This window comes from Myotis nattereri (assembly GCF_964212035.1).
Source record: "Myotis nattereri genome assembly, chromosome: 15".
NCBI lineage: Eukaryota > Metazoa > Chordata > Mammalia > Chiroptera > Vespertilionidae > Myotis > Myotis nattereri.
This window is the reverse complement of record NC_138090.1, coordinates 57,283,049-57,305,335: the sequence shown is the minus strand read 5'-3', so window position 1 is coordinate 57,305,335 and position 22,287 is coordinate 57,283,049. Positions and strand designations below refer to the sequence as shown.

General features: G+C 53.4%; 1 protein-coding gene across 3 annotated transcripts; it reads right to left on the bottom strand.

Moving 5' to 3' along the window:
* Nucleotides 1–310: 310 nt before the first annotated feature.
* LOC308530537 (zinc finger protein 792-like) lies at nucleotides 311–21,927 on the bottom strand. 3 transcript variants are annotated; one of them, XM_081107250.1, is made up of 4 exons: nucleotides 21,743–21,916; nucleotides 18,283–18,406; nucleotides 2,986–3,076; nucleotides 1,074–2,201 (listed from the first exon to the last, which is right to left on the bottom strand). In XM_081107250.1, the coding sequence occupies exons 1-4, from the start codon at nucleotides 21,773–21,775 to the stop codon at nucleotides 2,177–2,179; spliced, it is 273 nt and encodes a 90-aa protein (XP_080963376.1). In that variant the 5' UTR covers nucleotides 21,776–21,916; the 3' UTR covers nucleotides 1,074–2,176. The 3 variants fall into 3 exon arrangements, with proteins under 3 accessions (XP_080963375.1, XP_080963376.1, XP_080963374.1); XM_081107249.1 differs by lacking the exons at nucleotides 18,283–18,406; nucleotides 21,743–21,916 and adding an exon at nucleotides 11,278–11,322 and having other exon boundaries at nucleotides 311–2,201; XM_081107248.1 differs by lacking the exons at nucleotides 1,074–2,201; nucleotides 2,986–3,076 and adding an exon at nucleotides 13,827–16,532 and having other exon boundaries at nucleotides 21,743–21,927.
* Nucleotides 21,928–22,287: the final 360 nt, after the last annotated feature.

Genomic DNA, 22,287 nt, shown 5'->3' with positions numbered 1-22,287 from the left:
GGCCGATCCTGCGATTGGAGGGTGATGGGGGTCAACGCCTGAGTTCTCCCAGTATGTGAGAGGGGGCAGGCTGGGCTGAGGGACACTCCCCCCCACACACACCCAGTGCACGAATTTCGTGCACCGGGCCCCTAGTGTGTGTGTGTGTGTGTGTGTGTGTGTGTGTGTGTGTGTATATATATATATATATATATATATATATATATATATATAGAATGTTGGAGCAGACCTAGTATAGCTGTATATTTATATTCTGTTTAAAAAGGGGAGAAAAATGGAAAGAGAAAAGAAGCACAGTCTCAAGACATTTTGAAAATCATGTGGATCAAGCCCTGGAAGCATCATCTGTGGTTCAGGGCCCTGCCCACTGGGCTGGAAGCTCCCCATTAGGGGTCCTGCTCTGCTGAGTCATGCTTCCTTTTTCATGAACGGTAACTCGGGGTTTCAGCTCAGTTTTCTCAGCCAGTTTCATACGTGTAGACATTGGAGGTATATACCCTTTGATTTCATACTGTCCCTTTAGGTCCAATGTGTTTCTATGGTTTTCCAAGCAGCTTAGCATTAAAGTTCTTTACGTTGGTTTTCTTCATTGGATCTAAATTTTGAGTAGCCCAATTTTGAGTACAAAACTGTATTATTTTTTATATGTTACTAGAGGCCGGGTGCACGAAATTCATGCATGGGAGGGTCCCTCAGCCCAGCCTGCACCCTCTCCAATCTGGGACCACTGGCTCCCAACAACTCGCCTGCCTGAACACCCCTAACTGCCTCCGCCTGCCAGCCTGATGTGCCTAACTGCCCCCCTCCCTGCCAGCCTGACCGCCCGTAACTGCCCTAACAAGGTGTCTCCCCAGTGTTAATGTTCAAATATATGAAGTTCAACATCTGATTGATGTCTTCCTCTCAAAGGAAGGTCACAGAGTTCCTGTCCATGTGAGTCCTTCTGTGTTGGAAGCACTCCTACAGCCTTCCCGCAGTGTGAACTTTCTGATGCCGGATGAGGTGGGAGCTTAAGCTATAGGCTTTCCCGCATTCACTGCACTCATACGGCCTTTCTCCAGTGTGAACTTTTTGGTGCCGAACAAGGTGGGAGGTTCTTATGAAATCTTTCCCGCATTTGCTACACACAAAAGGCCTTTCACCCGTGTGAACTCTCTGGTGTGCAATAAAGTCAGAGCTTCGACTAAAGAATTTCCCACATTCAATGCATTCAAAAGGCCTCGTCTCGGTGTGAATTCTCTGGTGTTTAATGAGGGTGTATTTGTGGCCAAAGGACTTCCCACAATCACTGCAAACATAAGGATTTTCTCCAGTATGGATGCTCTCATGCTGAACAAGTGTGGATTTGTGTCTGAAAACTTTCCCACAATCATTGCACTTATAAGGCCTTTCTCCATTGTGAACTCTCTGGTGTACAATTAAATTGGAGTGATGGCTAAAGTATTTTCCACATTCACCACACTTATAAGGCATTTCTCCAGTGTGAATTCTTTTGTGCTGTGTGAGGTTGTCTTTGCGGCTAAAGGACTTCCCACATTCACTGCACTCGTAAGGCCTCTCCCCAGTGTGGATTCTCTGGTGCTGCACGAGTGTGGCTTTGCGGCTGAAGGCCTTCCCACACTCGCCGCACTCATAAGGCCTTTCCCCAGAGTGGATTTTCTGGTGCTGAACAAGCGTGTCTTTGCGGCTGAAGGCCTTGCCACATTCGTTGCAATTGTAATGCGTCTGTCCGATGTGCAGGGCCGCCCCACTCTCTGTGCTCCGTGTCTTCCTCTTGCGGTGCATGGCCTTTTGAGGGTGACTGTCCCCACGTGCCTGGAAGTCCTTCTGATCCCCCGCACACACAGAGGGCTTCTCTGGTGGATGAGGTCCTTCACAGGCTCCATAGTCCTGTGCAAATGTGGCCTTGCCTTTGTCTCTCCCGACGGGCTTCTCTACATTGTACTGCTTCTGGTGCTGGTAAAAGTTTGCACCAAACGAGAATGGCCTCCCACATGCCTCACATGTGTCTGGTGTCAGTCCATAATGTGTTTCCTGGTGGTCATCCAGACGCAAAATGTCTTTCAAGATGGGGCCACATCTGTCACAAGGCTGAGCCATCTGGGCTGAGGAACGTCCCCTGGCAGGACGCACAGGCGACACTTCCACAGAAATGCTCTGCTCAGAAGATGCCTCTTCATCCTTCACCCCAAGGCAACAACCTGAAGCCAGAAAAATGCTGCTGAAGCCACTCACTGCCGAGAGGGGACAACCAATGGCAAATGTGTGTCTAGCGCACCCATGGCTGAGTCCATGTTAAAGGGAGAGCTGATGTGCACGACTGGCTCTAACGGTCGCAGGAAGGGGAAGGCCTGAGGAAGGACAAAGGTACAAGGCTGAGGTGTAGCCTGGGGACAAGCAGGCAAGACTGCCAGCTTTCTCCTTGCAAATGACTTTTAAGAAGGCCTTGGCTGTTGGGAAAAGGTGAGTGCTACATAGGAATGTATGCCCAGGCCCAGGAAAAGCTGACTTAGAATTAATAACTGGTGCCGAAACCGGTTTGGCTCAGTGGATACAGCGTAGGCCTGCGGACTGAGAGGTCCCGGGTTCGGTTCCAGTCAAGGGCATGTACCTGGGTTGCGGGCATATCCCCAGTGGGAGATATGCAGGAGGCAGCTGATCGATGATTCTCTCTCATCGATGTTTCTAACTCTATCTCTCTCTGTAAAATATCAATAAAATATATTAAAAAAAAAGAATAACTAGTATTGAAGGTTATGTGTATGTCTCCGATATTTTAGCATTATCCAGTATGGGAGATCACTGCAGAGGGAGCAGGAGAGAGCACTCGTGATTGGGGTGGACAGCCCTGGGTCAGAGGTCAGAATAGAAAGTGTCTAGAATGAGGGAGGAAATAGTCTGGGCACGAAACAGTAGTGGGCACAGGACGGGTTCCTGGTGTTACTTGAACCGAACCCCAAAGTCACCCCCAAAGCTCTAACTTACCAGGGCCCGTGCAAGCCGCTCCCGCTGTGGCTAGCGTCATCGCCTCTCAGTGATTGCTTTCTCCTGTTACAGTTCAGCAGCCACGGAGGATCTGGAAGATGCAAGTCACAGAGGAAAGAGGGCCGGTCAGTAGGAAAGCACTGCCCCACCCGCAACAGCCGCAGGTCTTGCAGGGACATCCAGTGGCGCCCGCAGCCGTGACCGGGACCGTAACTCATGACACAGGTCGGCCCAGGAAATATCCATTGGAGACGGGGGCGGAGTGACAGACTGAAGGGCCCCGGGTTCGGTTCCCGTCAAGGGCATGTGCCTTGTTTGCAGGCTCAGTCCACGGCCCGTCGGGTCACCTGCTGGAGGCAGCCCACGGATGTGTCTCTCTCTCATCCACGTTTCTCCGTCTCTCCCTTTCCCTCCACTCTCTCAAAATCCATGGAGAGCAGCCTCCACGCGGCCTTGTGCCGCAGAGCGGGGAGGAGGCGGGTCTCCCTCGGCCTTTCGCCCGCCCTTCCTTTCAGTTTCTCTGGCTCCCAAGTTGGAGGCTCACAGAAATGGCAGAAGCCAGCGCCCGGGCGAGTGGCCGCAGCACCGGGGGTTTCCGCTGAGTTGGCCCAGCCGCCGGGGCCCGTCCGCAGGACGTCGGATGTGCAGGGCCCGGGGAGGGGGGAGGGGGGAGAGGGGCGCCGGACATGGACACGGGGCTGGAGGGTGTGCAGCCGGGACGCCGGGCCAGGCCGCACCGGGAGCCGGGAGGCGGGAAGGGCCGCTGGGCGTGGCGGGCGGGCAGCCTCGGTGCCATCCGTGCAGCTCCCACCCGACCGACTGGCACCCCCGGGGCAGGCCATGCGCTGGGGAGGCTGGTGTCCCCAAGCGCCAGGGGGGCCGCCGTCGAGGGGAAGTGCGGCCGGCGGGGTCCCGGCTCCCGAAGCCCGAGGAGGCTGACAGCAGAGCCGCCCGGGCCGCCGCCTCCTCCCCGAGGAAGGGATTTGGAAGGAAGGAAGGACGGACGGACGGACGGACGGAGACAACTCCCAGCTTCCCCTCCCGCCCTCCGGCTCCAGCGGCTGGGCTGGGCCTGGCACAGGAAGGCAGCGGCGGCGGCAGCGAGGGGAAGCCCACCCGCGAGGCGGTCTCTCCGGCTCCTGCGCGCGCCGTCGGCGGGACCAGCTCGCAGCCGGGAAAGGGCGGGTGTCCGTGTGACCAGCGCAAGGGCCACAGGCCGCTGGTGGCCGACCTGCTCCTGCTGCCCAGCCCGGCCGGGCCCCGTCATGGCGCACCAAGGGGCTGTCCACCTCACCCACGACCCGCAGAGCCGGCTGAACGCGGGCCGTCCTACGAGGCGGGAGCCGCCCGCAGGAGCCGGACCGAGCGCCCCGCCCACGCGGCCGTGGCCACGCCCGGGGCCCAGCCCGCAGCCGGCGCAGGCGGAGCAGGGCCGCGCCACGCGCAGCAGGGCCGCGCCACGCGCTGTCGGACCGGACCGGACCCCGCAGCCGCCGCTCGAGGTGTCGCAGGGCCTGTCCCGCAACCTGACGGACACGTGCGCCCCGGCGACCGGTCCGGGGCGGCTGGGCGCGCAGGTCACGCCGGGCGCCAAGGGCATGGGCACCGGCTGCCGGGCTGCGGTCCAGGCGGTGCCGGCGGTGGGCGTCGCCCGGGAGCGGGAGCCGCAGTTCCTGGGCCGCGCGGACCCCCCAGCGCCGAGGGCAGGCGGTGCAGGCGGCCATCCCGGCGGCGCGGCACCCCGACGGGCCACAGGGAGCCGGGCGCTCGGCCTGCGCCCGCCGAGTCTGGAGGCCGCGCGCCGTCGAAGGCTCTTCGCCCAGGACTGAACCGCCGTGAATTCCAACTCTGTGATTAGCGCCCCGCCCCCCAATAAAGGAAGGTGCTTACTGTCTGCCCCTCAATTTATACCAAAGAAATCGGAGGTGAAGCTCCCAACCCCCCATGTTAGATGCTTGAGAGGAATCTTCCAGAAGCCAGGGCCATGCTCCCGATTTTCACACCCCGCAGCCCACACTGTGGGGCCTGGAGATGGGGGTTACCCCGCCGCCCCCCCCCCCCAGCTCCTCTCAGGGGTCCCTCACCCCAACCTCATGAATTAGTTTAGCAGGAAGGAGGTCATGGGTTCATTTTTTTTAGTACTTTTTTTTTTCTAATTAAAAGAAAGGTTACCATGGATGTAGCTTCCTTTTTGTATGTTGTTAATTTTCTCAGTTGGATCAGGCGCAGGCTTGGTGTGGAGTCTGACTTTGCCATGTGATTTGCGAAGGGGGGGGGGGCGGGGGGAGCTACTGTGAGTGTGGGTTTTAGTTTCTGATTTACCCTAGAGTGATTTCCCCCTCCAATGTCAAGTTTGTACCTTGCACGTACTGAAGTATTTATTTCAACTATTAAAGTGTTACGTTTCTCAAAAAAAAAAAAAAAATCAATGGGAAAATATCCTTGGGTGAGGACTAACAACAAGAGAAAGCCAAGCAGGTGCATCCGATGGGCTGGCCACAGAACACCCGACCTTGACGCCTTGGGGCGGGGTTCTGGGCGGCAGGAGTGGGGAGCGCAGTGAGCGGAGGAAGCTGAGCCCGAGGGCCGAGGCGAGGGGGGCGGGAAACAGGAATGTCCAGGGTCCAGCCCGGAAGGAACGCAACCTCTGGAGAGAAAGGAAGAGCGGAGCACAGACCAAAAAGCTAACACTCAGGGCCTTACCCAGGATTGATTTTTTTCTTTATTTAAATACGTTTTTATTGATTTCTTACAGAGCAGAAGGGAGAGGGACAGAGAGAAACATCGATGAGAGAGAAGCACCTGTCCCTGCCTCCCGCACGCCCCCCACTGGTGATGGAGCCCACGACCAAGGTGCATGCCCCTGACCGGCATCAAACCCGGGACCCTTCAGTCTGCGGGCTGACGCTCTACCCACTGAGCCAAACTGTTTAGGGCAGGACCTTACCCAGGATTTAAACTTGATTTAAAGGCAAAGACAAAGAGTCTCTGAGCCTTGTCACGCAGTCCCCAACCCGCCCAGGGGAAAAGCAAACATCCTCAACAGTCACATGACCCCGCATGACACAGGGCAGCCTCTCCCCAGGACTCCTGGTCTATCCCTCACACACTTTCCTCCCCAGCGGCCCCTTTTCCAGGAGTCATGTTGTCCAGTCGAGTTGAGAACAGGTGGACAGACACTATATAGTCTGGGCCTGGAATGCAGTGCACAAGCCTTCCCCACGCCCTCTGGTCATAAAGTCAGACAAGAGGTGATGGCTCTCGTCCACCAACGTGAACCCGCATGCTCCCTCCCCACACCCTCTGGTCATAAAGTCAGATTCCACCGGCTTGTGCCCATCACTCTTTCGATCACACCTCCCTCCACCTGCGGACGCGGCATCCAGAGAACGCTTGGGTCACGCACCCAGGACCACGCCTGCCCCAGCCAGGGCCCCACAGCACCGGGACCTGTGAGCTCGGTTGGTCAATCCTCCCTCCGGGACTGAGCGTCAGCAAACCCGACCCACGTGCAGGTAACAGGCGCACCCAGCCCCCCCACTTCGCTGCTGGACACTGAGGAGGCCAGATCCTCAGTCACAGGCTGAACACTGGACTCTCATTCAAGGCCACCCCCCTGGCCTTCCCCCCAAGTGTGGTGACTGTGCCCATGGACTCAATGGTCCCTGAGCTAATGTGTCAGCTTGATCTGCCCCCGCCCCGCCCCATGTCCCACCACATGTCACCCCAGACGCTGGGAGGCAGAGGGAAATGAGCGCCAGCCCCGGCCTCCCTTCCATGTCGTCTGTTACTGCCACGTCGCACGTCACTCTCTCTGAAGCTTTACCACCTGTCAGACCCCACTCTTCTCGGCTCCCTTCCCCCGGTAACACCAACCCCCTTTTGTTTCTCAGGCGACTCCACCGCGTCCACCCCTTTTCTAGACCCATCGTGTCACGGCCACCAGAACATAGAGGTTCTCTCTGAATCTGATACACAACTCCACCCTTCCCTAGGGCTGCCATTATATGGCCGTCTCCAGCTCGAATCCCTCCTCCGAACTCAAAACCTGTGTGTCCAGCTGTCCATCTGACAACTCCACTCAGAAGTCTGGAACATCACGGATTCGATATGGTCAGAACCTAACTTGTGGTATTATTCCCACTAACTTCACCATCTCCACTGAGGACTTTGCTATCCTTACGCCTTCTCAGGCCAAAAACTGTGGGTCACCTCCAACTCCTCCCCTCTTCCTCTTCTCCTCCTCCTCAGAGTGTCACTCCCTCGGATGCTCCACACCTTCCTCGGCTCCGACCTCGCTCAGAGCAGACTCCCGGCTCCACAGACGGCCACTCCAAAGCTGGGTCCTGGTCCTCGCACTCTGATCGCACCAGGCACCATGGAGACCTGCGGTTTTCTGAACACGCCCAGTGCAACCTCACGCAGTGCATCTGCACATGCGGGTCCTGTGCTGGGGACACTGCTCACACTGCACCCACCGCTTGCTGGAAATGGAAACCCTTTCACTGAATTCGAGAAGAGAAGTCAGGGCTCCAGACCTCTGGAGACAAGTATATATAAGCAGTCACTTAAGAATTCGAATATGTAGATAGGAAATTATCTACATATTTATACCCGTGCTTAGTAATCGATTAAAGTTCTTGCTTCTTTCATTATAATGGAAAGTCTCAAATATCACATTTTCTTAAGTGACTAAAAACAAACTCAAAATTTAAAAAACCTATCACCTCATTTGTACCAAACCATTTGCAAAGGGTTAAGCTTGTGGGCAGTAAAGGGTAACTAACTCAGAGGTGTCTGAGCTGTGCTAACACGTCCGCTGTAAGCAGCAGCTCTGGTAGGTGGGCACCACCATCACCTCGACTTTACAGATGGAGACACTGAGACACAGGTCTTTGTTCCAGTTCACGTGGATGGTAGGAGGCAGCACTAAGGTGTGAGGATCTGAGCTCAGACCACCTGACATCCTCAGCGAAGGGCAGGGCAGGACTGATCCAGGGCTGTTCCCCTGGCCTGGCTGACTTTCTCTGTGCCCCACAGGCAGTGCCTGTGTGCTTGCTGAGTCCACCCCACGGCAGCTCTGCAGCACCCCACTCCTTGCTCTCTCCATCCAGGTGGGGATCCTAGCATCAGCCAGATCCTTTGATGTATCAGGACCCCCCTTTCTGTAGGAAATCTCAGGGATGTTCTCCCTTCCGCCCCTGCCCTCCAATCTCTCACCGCAGGGGCCACATTCAGTAACATCCCTAATGTTCTTCCCCCGAATCTGATCTCCAGGGTGTGACCTGAGGCCTCATACCCAGATGCCCATGTGATACCCCCACTGCGTAACACCTTAGCTTTACTAGGTCCAAAGCCCAACTCCTGACCGCCCTACAAGGTGATCCCCGTTCCAACTTCCATTCTTCAGCGGAAACACAACAGAACCCGATGCCCTGCTCGGGTAGCTCAGTTGGTTACAGCATCCTCCCGACGTGCCAAGGCCACGGGTTCAGTCCCCGGTCAGGGCGCATACGAGAATCCACCAATGAACGCGTACATCAGTGGAGAAAGAAATTGGTGTTTCTCTCTCTAAAATAAAAATTAAATTGTAAAAGTCCACTCACAGCCGTATCTGACCCAGCAGCAAATCCTGTTGCTTCTGTCTCGGAAATCTCTCCAGGACTGAGTGACCGCTCCACCCGCGGCCCCTCCTGCCCCTGCCCCCCCACACTCCTGGAGTCTGTGGACCCCTCCCCAGCCTCCCTGCCTCCATCCTCACCATCCCCATCCCACGCTCGTCACCGTCCCCGAGTGAACGCTGGGATACCTGCCTCCTCACAGTGAAGCTGTTACAGGATTCCAGGGCAGGAGGGAGAGGGAAACATAGACAGGAAAGTTCAAACAAGGCCAAGCAACAAGAGCCAGGTGCAGCCAGCGAGTAACTAACAAGCCACTGTCTTCCCCAGCCAAGGACACAGAGCAAATGGTTTAAAAGAAAACAACCAACAACAAACGAACAAAACCTCCCTAATGAGAGAATGCAGAAAGGGAGGGAGGAAGAGGAAAGGGAAATAAGGAGGGTTCCATTCCCTAAGCACAGAAGCCAGCAGTCTGAAGGCTGGGCAAGATAAAGTTGCTTCTCATGAATTCTGGGACGGTCATGCCGAAGTGAAAAAAAAAAAAAAAAAGAAAGAAAGACCTTAGGAATGAATCTGCACCGAAATAGTCAACAGCGGAATTCTGAGACCTACAGGCAGGAGGGCATTTAACGCCTCAGATCCCCCCCCAACCTGCTCTTCGGATTAGCCGAGAGCCCGCCTGCACTTCCTAAGTCAGGTGTGTAGGTTTCCTGGCTTTACTTTCTTTTCTTTTTTTAGGTATTTTTTATTGCTGTCAGAGAGGAAGGGAGAGGGAGAGAGAGGTAGAGGCATCAATGATGAGAGAGAATCACCAATTGGCTGCCTCCTGCACGCCCCCCATCGGGGATGGAGCCCACAACCCTGGCACGTCCCCCTGACTGGAATCGAACCCAGGACCCTAGAGTCCGCAGGCCGACGCTCTAGCCACTGAGCCAAACCCGCCAGGACTCTCTTTTTAAAATATATTTTATTGACTTTTTAAAGAGAGGAAGGGAGAGGGATAGAGAGTTAGAAACATCGATGAGAGAGAAACATCGAGCAGCTGCCTCCTGCACACTCCCTACTGGGGAAGTGCCCGCTACCAAGGTACATGCCCTTGACCGGAATCGAACCCGGGACCCTTCAGTCCGCAGGCCGACGCTCTATCCACTGAGCCAACCCGGTTAGGCCTTACTTTACTTTTCCAATAAAGGCACATAGTTTAGCCCGGCCAGCGTGGCCCAGTGGTTGAGCATCGACCCATGAACCAGGAGGTCACAGTTGGATTCCCGGTCAAGGCACAGGCCCAGGTTTCAGGCTCAATCCCCAGTGTGGGGTGTGCAGGAGGCAGCCAATCCATGATTCTCTCTCATCATTGATGATTCTCTCTCTCTCTCCCCCCCCCCCTCCCTTCCTCTCTGAAATCAAAACACTTTTTTTTAAAAAAAAGATGCATACTTTAGCCCAGCGGTTCTCAACCTGTGGGTCGCGACCCCTTTGGCGGTCGAACGGCCCTTTCACAGGGGTCGCCTAAGACCATCCTGCATATCAGATATTTACATGACGATTCATAGCAGTAGCAACATGACAGTGATGAAGTAGCAACGAAAATTTTATGGTTGGGTCACAACATGAGGAACTGTATTTAAAGGGCCAGAAGGTTGAGAACCACTGCTTTAGCCTGACCGGTGTGGCTCAGTGGATAGAGCGTCGGCCTGCGGACTGAAGGGTCCCGAGTTCGATTTTGGCCAAGGGCACATAACAGGGTTGCGGGCACCTTCCCAGTAGGGGGCGTGCAGGAGGCAGCTGCTCGATGTTTCTCTCTCATCGACGTTTCTAACTCTCTGTCCTTCTCCCTTCCTCTCTGCAAAAAAAAATCAATGAAATATATATATTTTAAATGATGCATACTTTCATTGCTTTAATAAGTTGGCTTTTCAGCCCGGCCAGTGTGACTCAGTGGTTGAGCATCAGCCCACGAACCAGGAGTTCACGGTTGATTCCGGTCAAGGGCATGGACCTGGGTTGCAGCCACATCCCCAGTGGGGGGTGTGCAGGAGGCAGCCTATCGATGTTTCTCATGGATGTTTCTGACTCTCTATCCCTCTCCCCTCCTCTCTGTAAAATATCAATAAAATATATTTTAAAAAAAAAAATAAGCTGGCTTTTCACAACGCAGTGGAGGGCTCTCCTATAGACTCACGTATCTGAGGAGACCAGACCCCCCATTGGCCGGGTGTCCGTGAGGAAAGCCCGTAACACGGCCCCCCTCCCCCGTCGGTCCGGGCGGGACTGGGGCTCCCCGCTGCTCCCCGCGACCGGGACCGGGACCCGAGCTCCCCAACCGCCCGCGGCCGGGCGCCCCGCCCACCTCCCGCCTCACTGGCCGCTGCGAGCGGCGGCTCCTCCCACACACGCCCCGGGCCCGGGCGGCAGGCGCTGCCGGAGCCGCCGCGCCTTCCCGGCCGCAGGATGGGAGGGACGGTCCGGGCGCCTCCGGGTGCGGGGGACGCGGCACCTACCTCGCCCGGGCTCCCCCCTGCGGCCCGGCCCGCACGGTCGGGACGGCGCGGAGCCGTGAGGGTGCCGGCCCGGACCCAGGTCCCCGAGGACGCTCCCGCCGCCGCCAGGCTCCCCCCGGGGGGCCGGGGTCCCCTCCCGTCGCCTCGGAGCGCAACCGGGGCTCGCCCACCTGCGCACGCTCGGCCCTGCCAGACGGCGACAAAATGTCTGCCGCAAGGAAGACGCCGGAAGTCCTGGCCAGGCACGTCCCGCGCCCCCAGCGCGCGGCGCGGAGGCCTCTGGGTAATGTAGTCTGCCCGGCCAGGCACGCCCCGCGCCCCCAGCGCGCGGCGCGGAGGCTCCTGAGTAATGTAGTCTGTCCGCCCAGGCATGTTCCGCGTCTGCAGCGCCCAGCGCGGAGGCCTCTGGGTAATGTAGTCCGCCCGCCCAGACACGTCCCGCACTCCCAGCGCGCGGCGAGAAGGCCTCTGGGTAATGTAGTCTGTCCGCCCAGGCATGTTCCGCGCTCCCAGCGCCCAGCGCGGAGGCCTCTGGGTAATGTAGTCCGTGCAGGGCTGCAGCCTGGAGCTGGCGCCATGGTACCCACGGGAGCTTTGGGAAATGGAGCCTGGAGGCCCAGATCTTTGAGGAGTGAGCTCCAGGGATGGAAGAAATATTTCGAGATATATTCCCTGCGATAGTCCCCAAAGTTACAGGTCACAACAATGCCACGTGAAATGCTAGAGTCTGCTCCGGTTTGTTTTTTGGTTTGGAGGCCACTATTTTATTATTACTTTTTAAAATTTTTTTATTGATTTTTTACAGAGTGGAAGGAAGAGGGATAGAGAGTTAGAAACATCGATGAGAGAGAAACATCTATCAGCTGCCTCCTGCACCCTCCCTACTGGGGATGTGCCTGAAACCAAGGTATATGCCCTTGATCGGAATCGAACCCGGAACCCTTCAGTCCGCAGGCCGATGCTCTATCCACTGAGCAACACCGGTTAGGGCAGGAGGCCACTATTTTAGAACGTGAGTTTTTTAAAAAAATATTTTTATTGATTTCAGAGAGGAAGGAAGAGGGAGAGATAGAAACATCAATGATGAGAGAGAATCATCGATTGGCTGCCTCCTGCAGGCCCCCCACTGGGGATGGAGCCCACAACCCGGGCATGTGCCCTTGACCGGAATCGAACCTGGGACCCTTCAGTCCACAGGCCGACGCTCTATCCACCAAGCCAAACCAGCCAGGGCAAAAAGTGAGTTTTTTATATACTTTTAAAATTGATTTCAGAGAGGAAAAGAGAGGGAGAGGGAGATAGAAACATCAATGATGAGAGAGAATCATCGACTGGCTGCCTCCAGCACGCCCCACACTGGGATCCAGCCCGCGACCCGGGCCTGTGCCCTGACCCAGAATCAAACCTTGACCTCCTGGTTCATAGGTTGAGGCTCAACCACTGAGCAATTCTGGCAGGTCCGATTTCCTTGTTTTTTTTTAACGATGTGTAGAGGGGAGCTTTCAGGCAGTTTTGTGAGATTCAGTTGGGTCAGGGGTAAGAGAATTGTCTCCGGACAGGGCTGTGGAGTGGAAGGAGGAGGCAGGAGGTTGGGGCTCTCTGAAGCAAGTGACTAACTGGAGTGCTTCCTCTTGTTAACCCAAAAACTAGTGGCCTTTTGGCCTTGGCTGGTGGCTCAGTTAGTTGGAGCAACCTCCCCTCTGCCAAAAGGTTGTGGGTTTGATTCTGGTAAGCCCTTTCAAAGCCAGGTACAAGCATTTATTTGAGATCAATAATAGCTACTTGGGAAGCACTGATTCAGGCAGAAGCCAAAATAGTGTTCCCATTGGGAGGTAGAAGCAATGGGCATTCATGAGAAAGGGAAGGGGAACAGCTGCATCAGTGGAAGGAAAGCATTGCTACGGGTGCAGATAACAGAACAGCGATGCTAATCCTAGACCAGCGGTTCTCAACCTGTGGGTCGCGACCCCTTTGGGGGTCGAATGACCCTTTCACAGGGGTCGCCTAAGACCATCGGGAAACATGTAATTCCATATTGTTTTTGTGATTAATCACTATGTTTTAATTATGTTCAATTTGTAACAATGAAATTGGGGGTCACCACAACATGAGGAACTGTATTAAAGGGTTGCGGCATTAGGAAGGTTGAGAACCACCGGGCTAGAGGAAGGGCTAAAGGATTTCCCTCATCCACCACATATATAATGCCTTTCTCCAGAACAAACTCTCTGCTGTTGAATAAGGTTGGAACTTTGTCTTAAAGAATCTGCCCACAGTCACTGTGCTGATAAGGCTTTTTTCCAGAGTAAGCTTTCCTGTATCAAATGAGGTTAAAGATTTGTCCAGCCCGTGGACTGGAGGGTGTCAGGTCATTTCCGGTCAAGGGCACATATCTCAGTTGCGGGCACTGGTTAGGGCGCATGCAGGAGGCACCCAATTGATGCATACGTCTCACATGGATGTTTCTCTCAGTCTCTAACCCTCCCTTCCACACACTCTGAAAAAATCAATGGAGCCTGGTTGGCGGGGCTCAGTGGTTGATTGTTGACCTATGAACCAGGAGGTCATGGTTGATTCCAAGTCGGGGCACATGCCCGGGTTATGGGCTCAATTCCGTGTGGGGCATGCAGGACACAGCCAATCAATGATTCTCATTATTGATGTTTCTGCCTCTCTGAAATCAATAACATATATATTTTTTTCTTTAAATTTTTATTTTAATTAATGGAAAAAATATGCTTAGGTGAGGATTAAAAGAAAAAAAAAAGATTTGTCCAGCCCTGACTGCATCGTTCAGTTGATAAAAACGTTATTTTGATACACCAAAGTTGTGATTTTGATCTTCAATCTGGGCACATAAAGGGGTCAAATAATGAATGCATAAACAAGTGGACAATAAATCAATGTGTCTTTCTACTTCCTTTGTAAAACCATAATTTAGAAAATTGTCCAGTCTCATACAGTGTTGCTCAGTGATTAGATCATCAATCTGCGTATTAAAGAGCCGTGGGTTTCATCCCCACCACCAATCCAGTGGGAGTATGTGCAGGAGGCAACCAGTCGATGTTTCCCTTTCACACTGATGTTTCTCTCTCTCTCCCTCCTCGCCTTCCACCCTCTCTGAAAAGCAATGGAAAAAATATCCTTGGGTGAGAATTAACCAAAAAAAATTGTCCAAAATGGTTCCCCCATTCACTTCACTCATAAGGCTTTTATCTACTGTGAACTCTGTAGTGTTGGAAAAGACTAGAACTTTGTCTAAAAAACTTTGGATTCACTACATTCATAAGGCCTTTCTCCAATGTAGCCACTGTGGGGTTCACTTAGCTTAGAGCTCTGAGAACCTTCCAACAATCACTACACTAATTCAGCTTTTCTCCAGTGTGACCTGTTGAGTGAGGGCAGATCTTTGGTTTAAGGACTTCCCACAATAACTACACTCATTTGTAGTGGCTTTTCTCCACTGTATACTCCTGTTGTTGAATGAGGGCAGAATTTTGGCTTAAGGATTTTCCATAATCACTACATTCCTACAATTTTTCCAAAGTGTGAACACGCTTGTGTCTAATAAGTTGAGATTTCAGGTTAAAAGATTTCCCACATTCACTACACTCCAACGGATTTTTTCCAGAATGAACACGAAGGTGTTGACTAAGACTGCTGCGCTGTCTAAAGCATTTCCCACACACACTGCACTTATATGGCTTTTCTCCAGTGTGACACCTCTGGTGTTCAGTGAGGCTACCTTTTAGGCTGAATGACTTCCCGCAGTCACTACAGCCATATGGCTTTTCTCCTGTGTGAACTTTCCTATGTTGGAAGAGGTTATACTTTCTGCCAAAGGTTTTCCCACATTCACTGCATTCATAAGGCTTTTCTCCAGAGTGAACTCTCTCATGGTTCAGGAGGTAATCTTTGCGCCTAAAAGACTGCCCACATTTCCTGCACTCGTAAGGCCTTTCACCTGTGTGACCTCTGTGGTGCTCAATGAGCTTAGAGGTACAAGTGAAGGACTTTCCACAATCACTACACTCATATGGCTTTTCTCCAGTGTGAACTTTCTGGTGTTGAATGAGGGCAGAACTTAGGCTAAAAGAATCTCCACGGACACAACATGCATATGGCTTTTCTCCAGTGTGAACAGTCTTGTGTCTGATAAGTTGGGATTTGCGGTTAAAAGATTTCCCACATTCACTACACTCAAAAGGATTTTTTCCTGAATGAACCTGACGGTGTTGAATAAGACTCCAGCGTTGTCCAAAGCATTTCCCACACACACTGCACTCATATGGCTTTTCTCCAGTGTGACATCTCTGGTGTTCAGTGAGGCTAGAGTTCTGGATGAAAGACTTCCCACAGTCATGACACTCATATAGCTTTTCTCCAGTGTGAACTTTCCTATGTTGACGGAGGTTATAGTTTCGTCTAAAGGTTTTCCCACATTCGCTGCACTTGTAAGGCTTTTCTCCGGTGTGAAATCTCTCATGCTTAAGGAGGTGATCTTTGCGTCTAAAAGATTTCCCACACTTACTACACTCATAAGGCCTTTCACCAGTGTGACCTCTGTGGTGGTCAATGAGTTTAGATCTGTGTCTGAAGGACTTTCCACAATAACTACACTCAAATGGCTTTTCTCCAAGGTGAACTCTCTGGTGTTTAAGTAAAGACCTTCGGCTAAAGGACTTCCCACCGTCACTACACCCATAGGGCTTTTCTCCAGTGTGAATTCTGCGGTGTTGAATGAGTCCAGAGGTTTGGCTGAAGGACTTCCCACAATCACTACACTCACGAGGCCATTCTTGAGTGTGAACTCTCCTATGTTGAATGAGGCTTGACGTTTGTCTAACATCTGTTCCACATTTGCTACAGTCACCAAGCCCTTCTCCAGAGCAGACACTGTGACGCCGAACAAGTTTCTGGCTGTGGCGGGTGGCTTTTTCACATCCACCGGACTCGTGATGACTTTTCCCACTGAGAGCGCCCTGCCGACTCTCACCGCCACTGTGTGGCTCTGCACTGTTAGGAGAAGCCTGATGCTGGCAACCGCCTGAAATGGCTGGAAGGTCCTCCCTGAACTCCCTACAGGGAAAAGGCACCATGGATACAGAGGTGGACCAGGTCCTAAACGAGGCGCTGAGCCCTTTCCCGGCCTTCTCTCCCCGGGCTTCCCTCTGCTGCTGGTGAACGTGTGCAGGGAGACAGAAGCCTCTCACGTATGTGTCACTGAAGAAGGCTCGATGCTCACGGTAGGCTGCTTGGCCCTCAGTCAGGTGCAGAATATCTTTCAAGACCAAGACACAACGCTCACAGGAATGTGTTTTCTCAGTGGCTGGAGCTGTCTCAGACGCCCTGACCTGTGACTCTCCTTCTACAGACACACTCTGCTCAGAACAGGCCTCCTCGTCATCCGTTTTATGGCAACAACCTGAAAACAGGGCAACGATGAGGAAATGAATGTTGACTTTACCGGGAGGGGGAAGTCCCATTACAAAAACGTGTCACTTTCAATACACTGGTAAATGGGATTGTCTGAAAACACAAGACCTAGAGGCTGGTTGAATAAGGTGCTGTGTGCAGTCCTGGGCCTCAGAAGATCACAAAGCAGGGGAGACCTCCCTGGGAAAAGGACACAGGGGTTGCATGCAAGCACGTGGAACAGAAGCAGGATCTCCAAACCTTGGTTCTGCTAACCGCGCTCAGAAGGGCTTGTCTGCCGCTGACATGAGGTTGGTCATAGCCTTTTCCCAGTCAAATTCAGTACGTGTGCAGCTGGGGCTCAAATACCACTCAAGGATGCACACACACATGGTAACGCAGGCGCAGGTTATTGTCGGGGGGAGCAGTTACTGCTGAGGGAGCAGCACAGAAAAAACAGGTGACGCACAGAGGCCACAAAGGGGAAGGTTGGCAGAAACTGAAAAGCTCTAGATAAAATTCTAGAAAAGTTCTAGACAAGTCAGCAAAGTGTCAAACGTGAAAATGAACAGGTAGGAATGAGGTGCAGCCAGTGGCACCAAAACGCGACATGACACAGTGCAGGCTCCTGGTATGATGTGAAGACAGCCCTTAGGTCATGCCCTCCAATAGTCACCGATCATCGTGGCCAGGCCTCTTCTGAGACCATGTTGCCATGTCCACCACATGAAAAAAAAACCATGTTACTCTCCCTGCAGCTTCTATGGTCGGAGTAGTTGCACCTTCTACAACTATTCAGAACTTAAATGATGAGAGTCTTAATGAAAGAAAACAGGTGAACAGCCGGCACAGGACCAGAGCAATTCGGCATATAATATTCAGGGAAGAAAATGTTAAAAACAACAATGGGCCAAAACCGGTTTGGCTCAGTGGATAGAGCATCGGCCTGCGGACTCGAGGGTCCCGGGTTCGATTCCGGTCAAGGGCATGTACCTGGGTTGCGGGCACATCCCCAGTGTGAGATGTGCAGGAGGCAGCTGATCGATGTTTCTCTCTCATCGATGTTTCTAACTCTCTATCTCTCTCCCTTCCTCTCTGTAAAAAATCAATAAAATATATTTAAAAAAAAAAAAAGAAAAGAAAACAATGGAAGAAGGACCTTACAAGAACAGCCCAAGGTTCATGCCAGTAATGACCATGACCTGGCACAGGCCGTCAAAAAGAACCTCCAGAACTGGAGGCCACGGAGCTGGACTTGGTCACGCTGCCATGGAGACGGCCAGCAAAGTGGGACCCATTAAGCTGTCTGCAAGACTGCTGACTCGAAGACACTTAATTTTTTTTTAATTGATTTCAGCGAGGAAGGGAGAGGGAGAGAGAGATAGAAACATCAATGATGAGAGAGAACAACTGTTCGGCTGCCTCTTGCACGCCGCCTACTGGGGATCGAGCCCACAACCTGGTCATGTGACCCTGACTGGAACTGAACTCGGGACCCTTCAGTCCACAGTCCAATGCTCTACCCACTGAGCGAACCAGCTAGGGCAATTTTTGAGGCAACAGTTGTAAGGGGTGCTCAAGGCCTCATTTGCTCAGGGCACTCCATACAGCCCAGCACCGGCAGACACAGCACATACGAAAGGAAACTGAGAATTTAGCAGGGCCCATAATCTGCCTGTGGGAGAGACAACGCTATTTTGGAGAAAATAGGTAAGGAAAGACATCACCTCAGGACACCAAAAGAGATGTAAACGTCTTACCCACGGAGGCTACAAGTGCAAACACTTCCAGCATCTCCTCGCAGTACAGCAGTCTCTGAGCCGCATCAAGAAGCCCCCACTCCTCCTGAGAGAAGGCAATGGCCACGTCCTCAAAGTTCATATCCTGTCATAATGGGGACAGTACAGCCCATGATCAGTTCCTTTCTAGGATTCCAAGTTTTTCATACCCCTCACCCTCCACATCCACCTGCTCACTCCACTCCCCACCTCAGAAAATATTCCAGGGCTTGGTGCCATCAGAATCTCTTCTTATATTCATTCATATATATATATATATATATATATATATATATATATATATATATATAATTTTATTGACTTTTTACAGAGAGGAAGGGAGAGGAATAGGGAGTTAGAATCATCGATGAGAGAGAAACATCGATCAGCTGCCTCCTGCACACTCCCCACTGGGGATGTGCCTGCAACCAAGGTACATGCCCTTGACCCGAATCAAACCTGGGACCCCTGAGTCCACAGGCCTATGCTCTATCCACTGAGCCAAACCGGTTAGGCCTCTTCTTGTATTCTGAATGACACTGTGTCTTCCCAAAACAACACCAGGCAGATGGGTGGATAAACATTACCTGAGCTCTGGGTCTGGCATGTGGGCCACATTGCCTCTTGTTATCATGGTGAGTGTCACAAAGATTGGAAAGAAAAGTTTGTTTTGGGACAATTGTGAATGATTTGACATTGGAATTCTTAGGCCATTGGAATTGGTCGCAAACTGCGGCTCGCGAGCCACATGCGGCTCTTTGGCCCTTTGAGTGTGGCTCTTCCACAAAATACCACGTGAACAGTGTGATTTGAACTTCGTGGCCCATGCGCAGAAGTCGGTATTTTGTGGGAGAGCCACACTCAAGGGGCCAAAAGAGCCGCATGTGGCTTGAGAGCCGCAGTTTGCCGACCACTGTCTTAGGCAATATCATGTGGCCGCCCAGATTGTCCCTCCAAGAAACAAAAACATGATATTAATCTTCACCCATATGACCCTAACCCCAGGGTCTGAGGCCATCCCTTTAACACTACCATCTGCACATAAGTGTTTTAATTTGTTTTTTAAAATCCTCACCTGAGGATATTTTTTCACTGATTTTAGATAGAGGAAGGGAGGGAGGAAGAGAGAGAGAGGAAGAGAGAGAAACATTGATGTGAGAGACACAGCGATTGCTTGCCTCCCGCATGTGCCCCAGGTGGGGCCTGAGATCAAACCTGCAACCCAGGTACACATACATGCTCTTGACTAGGAACCAAACCCTCAAGCCTTCAGTGTGTGGGCCTACAGTCTAACCATTGAGTAACACCAGCCAGGACTGCACATAATTCTTTGAATCACACCTCCCTCACACAGCTGGATTCCCAGAACAACTTCAAAGATAACACAAACATGTGATGATGAGGATAATTTATTCCCTGAACAGTGTCTTTCCCTGGATTCTAATTTTATCATCTCCCTAACCTATCCCAGGCTTACACTTCTCCCTTCCCCATGCCAGTGCATTTTCATGGCCCAGTGGCACTGATGCCCACTGTCTCACCAAGGTCCTATTGGTCAGTGCATCAGCCCTCAACAGCAACAGGCAGGTGGGCAGATAAATGGCATGTAAGCTTTGAACCTGGCACACGAGACCACAACAACCCCTCTTTTCAGGTAATTCTCAGGGGTTTCTCTATTGTTCCCTCCAGACACCGTCCTGAACTCCTCCTCATTGCATGCCCTTAACAGGCCAAAAATAAAACCCTGATATCTCCCAAAGAAAGTTACTCTTCATACTACTGATTTCCTCACAGTTGATGGTACTTCCATTCCTACAGCCGCTGAAACCATACTGTTATGTTAACCCTGACTCCTACCTCTCTCTCTCTCAACCTTCAAATTAGAAATTCCAGGTTGTGCCCTGGCTGGGTTGCTTAGTTGGTTGGAGCATCGTCACACTAAACCAAGGTTGCAGGTTCAATCCCATGTCAAGGCACATAAAAGAATCAACCAGTGAATGCATAAGTAGAATAATAAGTCAATGTCTTCCTCCCCCCTTCCTCGCTCTCTAAAATCCTATATAATAAAAGGCTAATATGCAAATTGACCAAGCAGTGGAATGATAGATCACTATAATGCACACTGACCACCAGGGGGCAGACGCTCAATGCAGAAGCTGCCCCATGGTGGTCCGGTGCTCCCACAGGGGAAACACTGCTCAGCCAGAAGCTTGGCTCACATGAGCAGAGCAGCTGTAGCGGGAGCCTCTCCCACCTCTGCGGCAGAGCTAAGGATGTCCGACCACTGGCTTAGGCCCGCTCCCTGCGGGGACTGCGAGAGGGTGCAGGCAGGACTGAGGGACCCCCAGAGTGCACAAATTTCGTGCACCGGGCCTCTAGTCAATAAATAAAATAATTTTTAAAAATCCAGGTGCCCACACATAAAATAGTGATCTAGAATCCAAATGCTTCTCCTACCTCCACGGCCACCCTCCTGGTCCAGTTAGTGTCACACTCACCCAGACTATGGCAGCAGCCCCTCCCTGTCTCCTCCCACCTCCCTCGACCATACCGCTCTCCATGCTGCCGCCACAGGGAGCCTAAGGAGACCTGGGTCAGATCCCCTCCCTCCAGGGCTGCAAAGGTCCCATGGCGCCCACCACCTGCAGACAGACGACACCCAACTTGTCACAAAGCTGGTCTAGTCCTCACTCCTATCCCACGAGAACGAAAGGACACCTGCGGGTCCCCAAACCAGCTCAACCCCACCTCTCAGACCCCACACATAGGAACCTAGGGCTGGGAGGACCTCCCACCTCTCATTCCACTCGTTGCCAAAACCAGGGTCCACGTCACAAAGCACCAGCCGTGGCCTTAGGACTCTGGGCTGAGTGTCCCCGGGGCCCAGGGCGGGAAGAGGGGCCGACGGCCCCACGGGCACCACGACCTCAGAGGCCACCAGAGAGTGAGGCCCTGACAGGAGCCCCACAGCCCCGTCCCCTCAGCGGCTCTGCCCCCGCAGGAACCGGTGGGAACGAAAGGGCTGAGGGTCGGGCACCCATCCCAGGACCCAGGGGCTCCGGCTGCTCAGGGCCATGGCCCCGCCCCGGGCCGGGTGATGCCCGCCTTGTTCGGGGCTCAAGGCCCCTCTTTTATTCACAACCACCCCCGGCCCCGGCGCCCTGAGCAGGAAAGTGAAACTCCCCCCGAACCGCCTCGCCGCACCTCCGTCGCTTTAGACACAAATCAGGGCCCGGGTTTCCGGAATCCTCCCGGCTCGGCGGCCCCTTCGCTGTTCCCCCGGCGGCCCCTCAGCCCCTCACACCGGGGGTCACCCCCTCCCCCCTCCTCCTCCAGCGCCGCGCGGCTCAGACGCGGGGCCTGGGCCGCAGGAGGGACGGGCGCCCGTCTCCCGGGCTGCGGGGTTGGGCGGGGAAGCGGGTGGCCCCGGGGACACGCTCACCTCAGCCGGGCGCCTGGGCGCGGCCTCCGCCATCGGACTCAGCGGGCGGGGAGGCTCCGAGCCCCCGAACCGGGACTGGGGCGGTTCTACCAGCTTGGGACCCGCTGGCCGACCCTCCGCGCCTCCTCAGTCCAGCCCCGGCGCTCTGATTCATTGAAACCGCCGGACTGGCCCAGCTGAGGGCCCGGAGGAGGGCCCCGGAAGTCCCGCCCTAACCTCAAGCGCAACATTGAAACGCTCGGTTTCCTGGGCTTTCATTGGTTCAACCCGCCATGGTTGGACGCGTTGCCTTCTGGGTAATGTAGTTTCCCCAACCGAACCGGAGAGCTGCTGTTGTAGTCACTGATGTGGGAGATTAAAGGGATGGCTCAGCCCTGACCGGTTTGGTTCAGTGGATAGAGCTTCGGCCTGCGGACTGAAGGGTCCCAGGTTCGATTCCGGTCAAGGGCATGTACCTTGGTTGCAGGCACATCTCTATCCCTCTCCCTTCCTCTCTGTAAAAAAATCAGTTAGACATATTTAAAAAATAATAAGTAAAGGTGTGG

Bases quoted from the DNA above. Each gene is read 5' to 3' on its own strand.
- LOC308530537 (XM_081107248.1), bottom strand. From the start codon at position 21,775: ATGGCGGAGGCCGCGCCCAGGCGCCCGGCTGAG. The intron at 18,407-21,742 runs GTGAGCGTGTCC...CCATTATGACAG, and splicing joins CGCCCAGGCGCCCGGCTGAG to GATATGAACTTTGAGGACGT. The intron at 16,533-18,282 runs GTAAGACGTTTA...CCCTGTTTTCAG, and splicing joins TGCACTTGTAGCCTCCGTGG to GTTGTTGCCATAAAACGGAT.